General features: G+C 38.2%; 1 protein-coding gene across 2 annotated transcripts in view; it reads left to right on the top strand.

The window, feature by feature from the left end:
• Positions 1–14503, top strand: part of LOC140339666 (solute carrier family 41 member 1-like) — a 155928-nt gene that overhangs the window by 104159 nt on the left and 37266 nt on the right. For both annotated transcript variants that reach the window (XM_072424477.1, XM_072424470.1), the window contains one exon: positions 6392–6539. In XM_072424477.1, the coding sequence (XP_072280578.1) occupies positions 6392–6539 (148 nt within the window). The remainder of the gene's footprint in view (positions 1–6391; positions 6540–14503) is intronic.

Here is a 14503-nt window from a genome sequence, read left to right as displayed (position 1 = left end):
CCTCAGAATTCATTCGGCTGCTTCTATCCTGTGTCACATCATCGAAAACACTAGTGTCCCAGTGCCACTGGCAGCCATGCATTCCCAAGCCATCACACTGCCTCTGCCATGTATTACAGATGATGTGGTATGCTTTGAATCATAAGCTGTTCCACGCCTCCTCTATACTTTTTTCTTGCCATCATTCTGGTAAAGGTTGATCTTGGTTTCATCTGTCCAAAGAATGTTTGTTTAGATGTTCTTGAGAAAAGTCCAGTCTAGCCTTTCTATTCTTGAGGCTTATGAGTGGCTTGCACCTTGCAGTGCACCCTCTGTATTTACTTTCATGCAGTCTTCTCTTTATTGTAGACTTGGATATCAATACGCCTACTTCCTGGAGAGTTTTGTTCACTTGGTTGGCTGTTGTGAAGGGGTTTCTCGTCACCATGGAAATTATTCTGCGATCATCCACCACTGTTGTCTTACCTGGACGTCCAGGTCTTTTGGCATTGCTGAGTTCACCAGCGCTTTGTTTCTTTCCCATGATGTATCAAACTGTAGATTTTGCCACTCCTAATATTGTAGCAATTTCTTGGATGGGTATTTTCTGTTTTTGCACCTTAAGGATGGCACATTTCACCTGCATGGAGAACCCCTTTGACCGCATGTTGTCTGTTCACAGCAAAATCTTCCACATACAAGCATCTCCCCTCAAATCAACTCCAGGCCTTTTATTTGCCTAATTGATGTTGACATAACAAAGGAATTGGCCACACCAGCCCATGAAATAGCCTTTGAGTCAATTGTCCAATTACTTTTGAGCCCTAAAACTAAGTGATTGTGTAAAAAAAAAAAAAAAAAAAAGGCTTTAGTTCCACACATTTTTATTCAATCTTTATGGTCAACCCACTGAATTAAAGCTGAAAGTCTGCAGTTCAACTGCATCTGAGTTGTTTAATTTAAATTTAATTGTGGTAACGTACAGAACCAAAATTAGAAAAAAGTTGTGTCTGTCCAAATATTTATAGACCTAACTATATAGCATAAATAACTAGGAGTTCCAAATTTGCTGTGTCTAGCCCCGCCCACTTTTTTACCACCTGGCTAAAGTTTCCCCCCACCCGGCTGAAAAAAATTTCTGGGGAACACTGCATTACAATAATGAGAACAAAATGAAAGGATAAGGAACAAATAACACTAAATAATAAATTGAGTGTATTTCAGGTCTGCTGCATCCAGAAATTACATCCGTTTCATTGAATTGGCTCTGGTTCCTGTGATACAGGAATCATAATGGAACATTTTACCAACAACAAATGTTAACACAGCATATTATCAATCTGTATTTATACCAATGTTTTGCATTTTATATATTAAATGTAGCATTATTTTCATTAAACTTTCATTTGCCGCCTTTTTATTCATGCATTTTCTTTTTTTACAGAAATACGAGTTCTTCAAGAAGAAGTTTTTTAAATGACCCTAATGTATTTTGCTACATTTGTGGTGAATATTTTCAGCAAATAAACAGAAAAGAAACATTACAGAATTTGTGAAACAAGCATATCTTGCATATTTTGGTATTAAACTGGGGGACCAAGATAAGTATTGGGGCCCCCATATGGTATGCAAAACTTGTGTAGATTGTCTGTTAGTAGAAAAATGAAAAACTGAAAAGTTTGAAATTTGGTGTACCTATGGCATTGGGAGAGCCCAAAAATCATCATAATGATTGTTATTTTTGTGCTTTGAATGTAAAAGGTTTCAATCGTTTAAAGAAAAACAAGTGGGAGTACCCTGATTTGGAATCGGCAAGATGACCTGTGCGGCATGGTGCTGATGTTCCCATACCAGTGTTTAGTACACTCCCTGATATTCCTGTATCCGACATGGAGAATATACAGGGTTTGGAGTGTAATTCAGGAGTTAGCAGTGGAAGTGAATATTAAGGAAGTGTTTCATCAAACCAGAAGTTCTCCCAAGAAGAGCTCAATGATTTAATATGTGACTTAAGTCTTTCAAAACAAGCATCTGAACTTTTAGCATCCAGGCTAAAAAAAAAAGAACTGTCTGAGACCGGAAGTTAAAATAACAGTTTATAGAAGACACTCCTAGGTTTAGGTTTATTTAATAGAGGTGACACTCCTACCAAATTTCAGTGATGATTGAGACTTTGTGTACTGTTGTAACAACCCTGGACTACTAGCCCATATGGGAATACCAGAATACTGAGCAAAAGACCGGCGGCTTTTCATAGACAGTTCCACTCAAAGTTTGAAATCTGTTTTACTGCATAATGGCAACTGATATGCGTCAATTCCAATTGACCACTCAACAAAACTTAAAGAATAATTTGAAAATGACAAAATGATCTTACAAAAGATAATATGGTAATATGAACACCAATGGTCCATATGTGTTGATTTAAAAATGGTGAACTTCCTACTTGGAGACAGCACCTGGTACAAAACTTGCTCTTAAACTTTAAAAATATGTGTACTACTATGAGAATAAAGATACACTATCTCCATAGCCATTTGCAAAAATTGACGGAAAACCTTTGTGATTTCAGTGAGGAATAAGGGGAGAGGTTATTATTGAGGTCATTATTTCAAAAACTAGAGCCAATCTAGCAAAACCAATACCATATTTGGAATCTGTGCACCAAACAACCTAAAATGACTTGTTTGGCAAGAAATGTTTGTTGACCAGTGTAATCATTGTGGAACACACAGAAAAGGAGAATAAAAGTAAAAATGACATAGAAACATTGTCAACACTACTCTGCATACCTATTCCGATTAACTTTTAGTCATTCAAACCTTAAAGCATACCTAAATTCAGAATTTTTACATTACATTAAAGGGTAGACAACCCTTTTATTTAAAGTAAAATTTTTGCTTGTAAGTTTTTTTGGTTTTATTTGTTTTTTTTTTTTTTAAGTGCAACCCAAAAAAAAAAAGTACTGCAAAGTCCCCTTAATTCTTGATCGCCTAGGCAATCTTGAAAGAATGTGAGCGCAAAGCCTCCTGGGATATCTACTTCACGCATCCTGGTAGGCTCTTGGCTGCTCCTTCTGCCCATGCCCAAGCATCTTATGGCACTCCTAAGCATCTTGGGCATGTGCAAAAGGAGCCCTTTCATCAATTGGGAAAAATTGCCTATCTGACGCATGCACAGTGGGATCGGCAAATTTTTTCCCCAATCTACGTCACCCAATCAGGTGATGTAGGAAGAAGAACACAAAAGAAGAGAGGAGAAAATGACAGCGCCTGACGTTCCCTCTGCATTGGGCTGAAGATGGATACCGGGATGACGCTTGACCTGATGGAAAAAACCTCCTGACGGATAGACTAATCTGCGGGATTAAAGCTAAGTGTGTGTGTTTTGTTTTTTGTTTTTTTGTTTTGGGTTTACTTTAACTTTAACAGTACATCTGGGGTGGGCAGACCAAGATGACCACTGTACATGAAACCTAATCTCTTGGTCAGTATTATAGACAAACATTTTCCCTGTATGTTGAACCTGTGTGTTAAAATTGTGAAGAATATCCAAAACATTAGGGACTTCAGTATGTCGCCAAAACCCAGCAACCTAAATTTGCCTAGTTCTGTTGTAACAGTAGATTGTACATGAGAGACTATAAATCAGGTCAGAATATTTAGTTGCTTCCAGTGGTCGGTTTAAATTCAGGGATGAGTTTGTGCATAAGTCTCAATTGGTATTGGAAGTTCATATGTTGCAGACTCAATCTGGTCCATAGAAATCACTGTAGACCACACTGAAAATGATGCTTGTATTAAAGGATACTCCAGCAGCTAACGTTGCTAAGTTATTTTTAGAACAAAGATTGTTCTTTGTCTGTCAGAGTTTATCAGTGGAAGGTCTGAATGAAAACTGTAAAACGCTAAGAATTGATACTTTGTAAAAATCTTTAGGTTCTGGGAATCCCAAACCTCCAGCTTTTTTGTGTTTGATCATTACAGGTGTGCCAATAGTTTTTTTTTATAGTCCAATATATAATTCCTCAAAGCTTTTTACAAAAAAAACAAAATATTTCCCTGGGAGGCAGATCGGCAAAGTTATAAAATATTATAAAAGTTTTGGTAACAATTGCATATTAAAGGCTGCTGTCCTTCCCACCCAGGAGGGTTCCTGCATGGATAGGCCCAAAAGATCTGTTTTCAGCTGAGATAGCATTGTCAAATAATTACTTGGGTACAGTAAATTTAGTAGGGTAAGGATCCCCAAATAAGGTGTATCTTTGTCAGTCCAATGAAAAATGGTTACCTAAAGTTCTTGCCATCTGTGGTATCATCTCTATAGACAAAATCTGAGACTTAAATATAAATCATAAAGTTTAGAATAGGGTAAAGTTCCAAAAAATTGTACAACTACAAAAATCTAATGGAGAGAAAGATCCGACTTCCTCAGTTAGCATTACATTATCTGCATTTAAGCCTTTTTTTTGATTATAGGCAGCTATTGGAATTATGTGTATCTCTGGGTGGCATCTAAAATATTCAGCCAGTGGTTCCATGGCTAAAATAACAAAAATGGCGGAAAATGGGCAACCTTGCCTGGTGAAAGTTTCAGGTCATAGGAGTGGAGTACAGTGCTGAAATAGCTTTAAAAATTGGGCCATTAAAACCAAATTTGGCTAACATCTGGAAAATACAGCTCCAATGTATTCTGTTAAATTTTTTTCAGCATCTAAGGTCAGAAATAATGATGGAATCCTATGTATTTCAACATTTTAAGGCGAAAGCCATTAGTTTAAAAGTTTTATTCCCTTGGGAATAAAGTGTAAGCAGTAAATTCTGAATATATTGGTCATGATTCGTCAGAAGGTGTAATCATAACTCCTGTCTACAATTAAGGAGGCCTTAGGCTAAACTGAAGGGAAGAGTTTAATTTGTTCTGAAGATTGAATGTTGTCAAATAGTGTGGTAAATTGATGCCCTTTTTTTTTCCTCTTGAGCCACTACTTGTAGTAGTATGCCTCTAATGTAAGCCTTATGGGCATTCCAAACAACTAAAGATTGCAAATCTGGTTTATTATTAAAAATAGAAAAACTCCTGTTTATCTGTGATTCATGCAGAATATGCCAGGTCTGCAAAGAATCATGGGCTTGCCCTCCACAAATGGAAAGGTATGGTATTGTGGTAAGGTAAGGTCAAAATATCCACCGCTTAGTCAGACCTAGTAATATTAGCAATTTCTAGATGTGTGATTTTCTCCAGCAAGCTCAAGTCTATCAAAAACATATCTATGCACGAGTATAATTAATAGGAGGAAAACTAAAAGGAAGTCTTTCTCTGAGGCGTGCTAATACCTCCAAATATCATCTAAACTGGATCTGTCCAAAAAGGGTTGAGGAAAAACCCTATACTGTACTTTCTAAGCAGTAGTATCAAAAGCTGGGTCAGATACAGGCGTTAAAGTCTTTACAAATCAGGTGGCCCTGTTGTGCAGTCTATGATTTTTTCAATACAGAGTTAAAAAATTGGAGCCATTTAACATTAGGTGCATATAAACTTAGTATCGTGAACTGAACATTAATAATTTTGTGGTGAACATTCTGGTGAATGTGGTAAATTATGAGGGACCTCTTGCCATTCTTGTTGTAGATTAGGAGAGCATTGTCTGGCCAAAGGCACCTCCTTTGGTGTAAGACCTCATTCCTCAAGTAGCGACATGCCCTCCTCCACTGAATCAATGACATGTTGAATACCTAGCCTAAGATTTAAACTGGGAACCCCCAGTGATAGGAAATGCCATGAAAACAAAGCCCTTGAGTCGCCAGTAGCGATTTCTGTCTCGTCATGATAGTAGCCTGATAAGAGATAAATTAGCATAAATAGAGATGGCAGAATAGGGATCTGGTAGAACCTCAATGTTTCTCATAGCCATTTAAACTTTTTCCCTAACATGGAAAAAATGGATCCTAGCAATTAAATAGTAAAAATCAAATGACTTTTAAGAAATCCATTCCAGGTTCGGATAACCCAAGTTCACCAATAAGTGTATCATAGGGCAGTAAGTTTCCACTGGAGGTCCTCTGGTGGGGATGTAGGTTTATCAGGCCCTGATTTGTGTGAGGCAGCTTTCTTTCCTTGTGTGTCATGTGGTGCTGTATTTGTAACTATCTTCGTTTCCCACCCCTGCCAACTTGGATAAAAACTGTCAGTTTTCGTGGCCCAATTCTCTCTCTGCATCCTGGTGCAGTTTGGAGCTCCCCTAGAAAGCAGTCATTTTGCCTGGCAGTCGGCCACACCCCCCCCCCCCGCTAATTTTTATTTTTTGTTATATGTTTATCAAAAATTATAACCATCTAATTTTTAGACAATTGACTAAATTGAAAGTTTTAAAATATGTACATTTGTTTTCTTTTTTTTCCAACCCCAACAGAAAATAATGCATTTGTCAACCTGATTGTATGCTTGCTGTTCATCACATTGCTGCCAGTGTGGTTTCTGATTGCAAGGAGAAATCCAGCCACACGAGAAGTCCTCTATTCAGGCTGGGAACCAGTAATCATTGCCATGGCCATTAGCAGGTAGGTAGCACATACTAACAAAAACTCAAGACCTAATAATATACTATACACTATGGCTGGACATATTCCCCTCCTAAAGGAACAATGACTTATTGGTATAGATTTTATAGCTTTTTTTTAACGTGTGTGTAAAATCAAATATGGCAAATATGAAGTTTATTACAGCAAAACGTTTAGAATAATTAAAAAGAAACTATCCAGGATGTGAGTTTCTACCTTACAAGTTAACCAATAAAATATATGCATTTAGCACCTTTAATTTTCTTTTGGTGAGGCCATTCTTTTGTTGATTTTGATAAATGCTTGAAGTCAAATTCTTCTTCATATTCAGCTTTATTGCAGACCCCTAAAGGTTTGGGGCCAAAAGTGACTGATATTTGGAACTGTCCTTTGTTTTCAAGTGTTCTGTTTTCAACCACATATGTCCATACATATGGAGAATACAGGAGATTGTTGTCACATGTAGCACACAACCAGTGCTTGCCGAAATTCCTGTAGCTCTTTTAATGTTGCTGTAGGTCTTTTGGCAGCCTCTCTGACTAGTTTTTGTCTTGTCTTTTCATTTATTTTGAAGGGACATCCAGTTATTTGTAACATCATGTCTCTTTACTGTGTTCCATGGTAGATCCAATGCTATGGAAATGTTTTTGTACACATCTCCAGACTATTACCTTTAAACAATGAGATCCCCCTGTTGCTTTGTAAGCTCAAACCATAGCTTTTGCTGTAGTAGTAATAGAGTAATTGTAGTAGTTAGAGTAATTGTCAGAAAAGTCCTACGGCTGAGGTTTTTTTAGGGCAAGAAGGAATGAGCAAACATTGCCAAGTCAAGATGTACCATGGTAATAGATTCCTACCCAAGAATAGAGCTGTAACTAAATTAAAAGGCACTTCAACAAAGTATTAGTTTAAGGGTGTGCATCCTTATTTTGATGTTTGTGAACATTTTTTTATTTTAACAAATTTGTTTTTCAATTGCATTGTACAGTTATAGGCCACATTAAAGGTAGGTAAATATTTTTTTTCTTTTTATATAGCAAAAAACTGGCATTTTAACAGGGGTGTTTACATTTTTTATAACCACTGTATCTTCAGTCAGAATTTATTCTAGGTTTATAATATGAAGCTGATTCAGGATATTAAAGATATACAGCTGTTTGTACAGTATTTCTCATTCTTTTTACTGTGAAGGAACCCCTAGAAACAGTTTGAGATCTTGGGGAACCCCTGAAGTAATATTTTTGAATAAACGCTAATGGTATATTAAGGTAATCAGTGAGCTGTGGATACACTAATAAATATTTAATGCTGGTCTGAGTCTGCTATAGGAGAGTGGGTTGGTTGTGTCCAGAGACACAATCCCGCCCTGAGCCTGCAATCTGTACAGGGGACATGGTCCGCGGCTCAGGCCAGTGGCCAGTGTGCCCCCCAGGTGGGGTCTTTCCCCTGACCGTGGCTTACCAGGGGTTGGGAACCCCTGACCAATGGGACTTGGTCACTTACTTAACCTGCTGAATTGCCTAATAGACCAGCATCCTGCTGTTAAGAGCTACTGATAACTCTGCCTGCTGTGTGCTCTCCATATTGTGTCCGCAGACTCCTGACAGAGTTGATCTTGCTCTGTCTCAACAGATTACCAACCTAACTCATAGTGTGCAAAATCAAGCACAAATCTGGGGACTACAAATACAAGTACAGGAATTGCAACAAAAGATTCTTATCCTGCAAAATAAATTTAACAATACAACAACTGCAGAAGCCCAGTTTCCACTGCCAGAAAAATTTAATGGAGACTCAGAGCTGTATAGAGTTTTTCTAAAACAGTGTCGTCTACATTTTTCATTACAATCTGCAAGATTTAACACTGTTCATTTCAAGGTTGGATTTATAATTACCTTAATGATGAAGCCTTGGCATGGGTGTCCCCTTACTTGGAGCAGGATCATTCTTTGCTGAATAGTCTCCAAAATTTCTAGAAGCAATGGATTTGATTTTTGACCCAAATCATTGTGCTACTGTTGAAGCCACATGCGAATAATTTGCAGCAGGGCAGACGCCCAGTAGCAGAATATGCTGCTAATACAACTTGGAATGGCATTACTTAACGTTACCATTTCAGGAAAGGGCTCTCGAAACAAATAAAATAGAATTAACTAGTATGGACAAACCCACAGACGTTGCTGCTTTCCTCAAGCTCAGCATCCAAATTGACAGGAGACTCATGGAAAGAAGGATGGAGAAACAAGGACCTGCCTATTATTGACCTACTTCCTATTTTTTGCCACCAGAATCCTCTAGTCCTGCCAGCACAGAACCTGAGCTCATGCAAACTGATGCCATAGGGAGACATCTAAGTGTTTCAGAAAGAAAAAGGAGACGTGATCTGTGCATGTATTGTGGAAAACCTAGTCATTATGCTGAAGTGTATCCAAATTAATCTTGGAGAACAGTGGCAATTCAAAGTTACAGCTGCTGAATTTGTAGGATCTATTTCAGAGCATTTGCTTCCTATGACCCAAGGAAAAAATTAACTATCTCCTTGACAACCCCATTTTATTCTACCAGTCATGCTCCTCGAAGGCACCTGTCGATTCTTTACTTCAGCAATGGTGGATTCTGGTGCTTCAGAGAATTTTATGGACTTAAAATATGTTCAGGATAATATTACTAGCATACCCAAAGGATTACCGCAGGCCATTTCCCCTGCAGTGACAGTTGAGCAGAGGTTTTAACAGTCACTGCCTAAATCTCCTGCAGTACTTTTCCTTTGTTAATGCCCTACACTGTTCAATTCACAATCACTATGCATCATTTTGCTATTTTTTATAACACTGGGACCCCTAACCCACCTTCATCTTTGGCACAGAACAATAATGTGCGGCTAATTCTGGGCCTCCTATGTTACCAAATAAATTGGAACACAATCCCATGAATCTTGTTAATAAAAGACTTGGGGATCCAGATCGGCAATGTTTGAAGCAGGTAGAGAAAAAAGGGTAACACATTCATTTTTATCTTTTGTATCCTACCAAACCAAGATAGTTTGCCCAACCTCCAATGTTGTAAATCCACCGTAACATGGGTCAAAAGAGGAGCTAGATTCAGGGAAAATAAACGAGCAGGGTCCCTTGCTAGCCTGATTCCCAGATATTTCAGCCCTTCCTATGTCTATTTAAACATAGAATTTCCTAAGGAACATTCCCTATCAGAGAGGGATATATTTTGTATAGTTTATTTTAAAATTGGACATAGCCATAACATGATAGTTCTTTTAAATTTGGCAGGGATATAATAGGGCTTGTGAGAACAAACATTAGGTCATCAGCATAAGCTGCAATCCTGTTTGATTTGTCAATTATTAAACCGGAAATTTTTGTATTAGATCGAACGGCTCCCAGAAGAGGCTCAAGGGTTATTATAAATGAGTGGGGATAATGGGCATTCTTGCCGAGTTCCATTGCTAATTTTGAAATATTTAGAAATATGTCCATTAACCCTCACTGCCGCCATAGGGCCGTAGTATACTGAACCTATTCATGATAGCATATGGGGACCCTACCAAATGTAAGAAGGTTTTGGATCATAAATGTCCTATCAACCCGATCAAACCCCTTTTCAGCATCTATAGAAAGTAAGAAGCCCGGAGTAGCATACCTTCTAGCCAAATGAATCCAATTAGGTACCTTAATAGTATTATCTCGGGCTTCTCTTATTGGGACAAATCCCACCTGGTCAGAGTGAACCAATTTTTGAACAACCTTCTGTAACCTGACAGCCAAAACTTTCGTAAACAACTTAAGATCTTGGTTAAACAGAGATATGGGGCGGTAACTGGAACAGCTGGATGGGTCCTTCCCTTCCTTTAGTAGGACAGTAATATGGGCCCTCATGGAATCTATTGGAAAAACTCTCCCTTCCGCTATTGCAATAAAAGCCTTCATCATATGAGGTAATAGGGACTCCTGAAACTGTTTATAGTACTCCAAAGAAAACCCATCAGGCCCTGGCGTTTATTTGGAAAAAGGAATCCCGGATAAACAATATTTTTTTTTTTTGGGACGGCTGCCCCCAGCTTATCCCCTTTTTTCTTCTTCTGGAAATTAGGCAAGTGTCTATCCGGGATTCCATTCCATATAATTTGGAAAGACCCTTTAATCAGGAAGCCCTCAACCTGTGGTACTATTTAAAGAATACAGTGTAGAACAATTGAAATAGATTTGAGGTGTGTAATACAAAGTTATACTTTGAAAGAATTTGGGGGCAGATCAATGTGAAAAGTGATTTTCTTGCAAGGCTGGCATGATAGTATTAAAAAACTTTATTCCTTTTTGTTAGGTGAATTAAGGCCTTAAACATTGAGTTAGTAATGTCAGTTTAGGGCAGAAGAGTAATGTCAGTTTAGGTCAGAGGCCATGGGACCAATCGAGTATCATGTCAGTTAACTTGTGCTATCCCACATACAAAGAGCCCTCTGAAGTCATACTGCTAGGATCTAAAGGTACCTGGTAATATGATGGTGTCTGCAAAGGGGAAAAATTGTGAAACAAGAATGCACGGGAAGAAGTAAAGAAACTCTAGCTCAAGGCCAAAGAGGAAGTGGGTAAGAACATTTCTCCCTTCCCAACCAAACAGTACCACACAAAAAATATTTACAAATCAATGGGGAAGTGAGAATTTTCCTCCAAACCGAGATAAACTGATGAAGGGGCAGGGATCCATCGCATGGTGAAGAAACTTCTTAAGGAGACCATGTAAACCCCCTATTGTATTGTTGATGCCAGGATAAGCCAAATTAAGCCAGGATAGGCCATCAGAGTATCCAGGGAAGAGGATGCATGGTGAGGATTAGGTAATCCAACCCAAGGAATTTACAAGTAAAGTGTTGTTGATAGGATTATGGGGTGTAGAATTCTAAGAGGGAAGCCCCCCTAAAGGAAGTAATTACATCAATCACTAAAGGTTCTACCTTGATCCTTCAATTTCTTTTTTGTAGGCCTTGCAACTTGCGAGCAAATGAGGGACAGTGGTGGTACGGCATTCTTATGTGCTGGGTCTTGTACAGTTAACTACAAAAGCTCTAGTTCTTGTAGAACTGATAATTGAAAACATAGATGCGCTCATCTGTATTTACCATCTTTAAATATTAGAGGTTGAAGTAAATTATTAAGAGAACCTTTCCGTATGGTCACCAGGGAACGATCAGGATATATTTGCACAGGATGCCCAGCAATTATCTGGCTGAGATCTAGATATTTTCCTCACATAGTATAGAAGTGAGACCTTACAATCACATCCCTTATTGTTCCATATGGTCTGAATGAGGTCAACCCACAGTAGATGTGCTCTAATTCCAGGTGGAGATTATCACATTCCAGGATAGTGTAATGAAGTTTTTTATGACTGATTCCAAATCTTTATTAGTTTTGCGAGTCCCTGGATCGGAAAGTTGCACCTCCTTGTTCTGTTTTCCAGATACTCCACCTAATTATGCAACATCTCCAGTTGAGATTCAAAATGCGAAAGAGAGGAAGAGTTCGTGACCACTTTATGTACCATATTCATAAATATATGTTCAATACAATCCGTAAACCTAGAAATATGGTCTGAAAGTCCTGTTTCAGATCAATTGTGATTTTGAAGGTTTCTTTGTCTATCTTATTCTCTCTGAAGGAGAAGGTGCTATAGAGCTGAAGGACTGGTAGGTTCTGGCTTGTGAGGACCCTCTAAAGATAAAACATAGCTCTGTGAGGATGCAGGGTATGTAGATAATTTTGTAGACCAATATGAATATATACCATTCAAGCAACCTATGAATTCCCTGGACAAGCAATATTAGTTTAAAAAAAAAGGGGTTTTCTGTTGAGACTCATATGGACAAAGCATTATTAATAAAATAGGGTGGCTGTTTGACCCCCGCCTAACATTTATCTTTTTAATACGATTTTTAGCTGTAAATGTACAGTTTATTGAGGCAAATATATACAACTAGTCATGGAAATTACATAATCTTGAAAACAGAAACAGGGCTTTAATAATTACATATTATAAACAATATTTGCTGCTAAGATCCTAACTTTCTTCCTGTCCACCGAGTGGCCTGGACTAATGACTTATATTTTCTTTTACCTACTGTGGATGTTCAGGTATGTGCAGGTTATTAAACCAGATGTGAACTGACGAGAACTGACACAAGGCTCTTGTCACTCCATGGTCCACTGCACCAGTTAACATTAGTGGCAACTTTTACCTTTTATCTTTGTTCTTTTACCAACATTACCAACTTTCTTTTTCACTTTCTAAAAACAATACACTAATAAAAAAAACTCATCTGTCTCTATTTTCCCGCTGCAGAAACAATCCTTCTTTATTTTCTCCAATTTTTCTTATTTGAATTCCAACCCTTCTCCTGGGTTATTGTGAAACCTTTAATTTAAGCCATGCTTTGAATTATATTGAGCATTATTGGAGGTTGTATCCTGAAGTACCTTTCAAATACAGTTTGCATAGAAAGAGTGCACCAGGAGGCATGGCTACACTCTGGCAGTGTAAAAATGCACCTTGCTGGAGCTCTGCCCTGCTTGTGGCCATTATAGCAGGCTAGGTCTTACCTTACACAGGATATCTCCTTATCTTTGCCATGAATGAAGAAGGTGACTGGATCAGACTGGATTCCCTGGCAATTCCCTGACCCAGCAGTTTTTAGGATGGGGCCCACCGGTAGGAGACTCTGTGGGAGAAGACCTTGCTTCAAATGAGCAAGAAGACTGCATCATTATCACAGGTATCCTAGCTCCTCTCCAATCCCCACTTCTATATTCCCGCAGTAGGATTCCTCCCCATCTTGTAAAACATTAGCAACCACAGGTATCCACCCAAAGCTGCAGGAAATGATTTACTCTCCACCTACTAGTGGAATTCTGGGAACACTGGCTATGCATGTAGAATGATAACTCAGAAGAGAGCTAGAATCCCTGTAATAACATATTACGTCTGTGGATAGTAATGTCTCTACTTTGGAAATGTCTTCCTCACAAATTGCAGACAGGCTGACCAGCCTAGAACAGTCTTACTCACAAAACTATTCACAATTAACCTCATTATATTTATACACTAATGACCTTGAAAACTGTCTCTCAGAATGACATTAGGATTCATGGGATGCCAGAAGCGACCACAGTTCTAATTTAAAGGAGACAGTGACTGCTATTCTTAACCATGTTTTGGATTGCCCAAATACTACAACTAAAGAATTTGATTGAAAGCATAGTGGTGTAGGTGGTTTTCAGAACCTACCTGACAACACCTCAAGAGATGTATTATGCCAGGTCCATTTCTTTACTCTAAAAGAACAGACCCTACATCAAGCCTGAAATCAATAGTGTTTGATGGGGCATAAACACATCTTTACCTAGATGTCTCCAAACAAACACTGCCTATGCGTCCACTATCTACTGCAACCACTTCTGAATATTTTTCACTCGCAAGGTACCTTATATTTTTGGGATAATCCATTCCATCAAATTATTACTAAGTAACTCCTACCTTTGTATTTACCATTCCCATAGGGTCCTTTACTGCTCCTTGAATGATTACACAGTTTTTTAGAGGTCTTTTTAGAAACAGACCTGTCTTTTTTTACCATTTGCTACTGAACATGTTATCACCATTCAATATGTCAGACTGTATCATTTTGTATATTCATATACTTTAACATTTTTAACATGTTCTTTTTGTTCTAAGAAGATAGGGTGCTAAAGTGTTTCCTTCATTTTTTCCTTTACTCTTTAATAGTTTGTACCTCCTGTGTCAGGATGTCCAATGTATGGTCATTGGCCATTTTTGTTATCTACCTCAGGATCACTCTAGTTCCTAAGCCTTAACTAACACCTCCTCCACTCGGGATGCTTTATTTTTAGTGTTAGAGTTTTGAGGCTATTAAAGCCTTCCCACATTGGGACTTATTT

Source organism: Pyxicephalus adspersus, chromosome 1, assembly GCF_032062135.1.
Source record: "Pyxicephalus adspersus chromosome 1, UCB_Pads_2.0, whole genome shotgun sequence".
NCBI lineage: Eukaryota > Metazoa > Chordata > Amphibia > Anura > Pyxicephalidae > Pyxicephalus > Pyxicephalus adspersus.
Note: the sequence above shows the minus strand (reverse complement) of the source record. Positions and strands in the feature narration are given on the sequence as shown.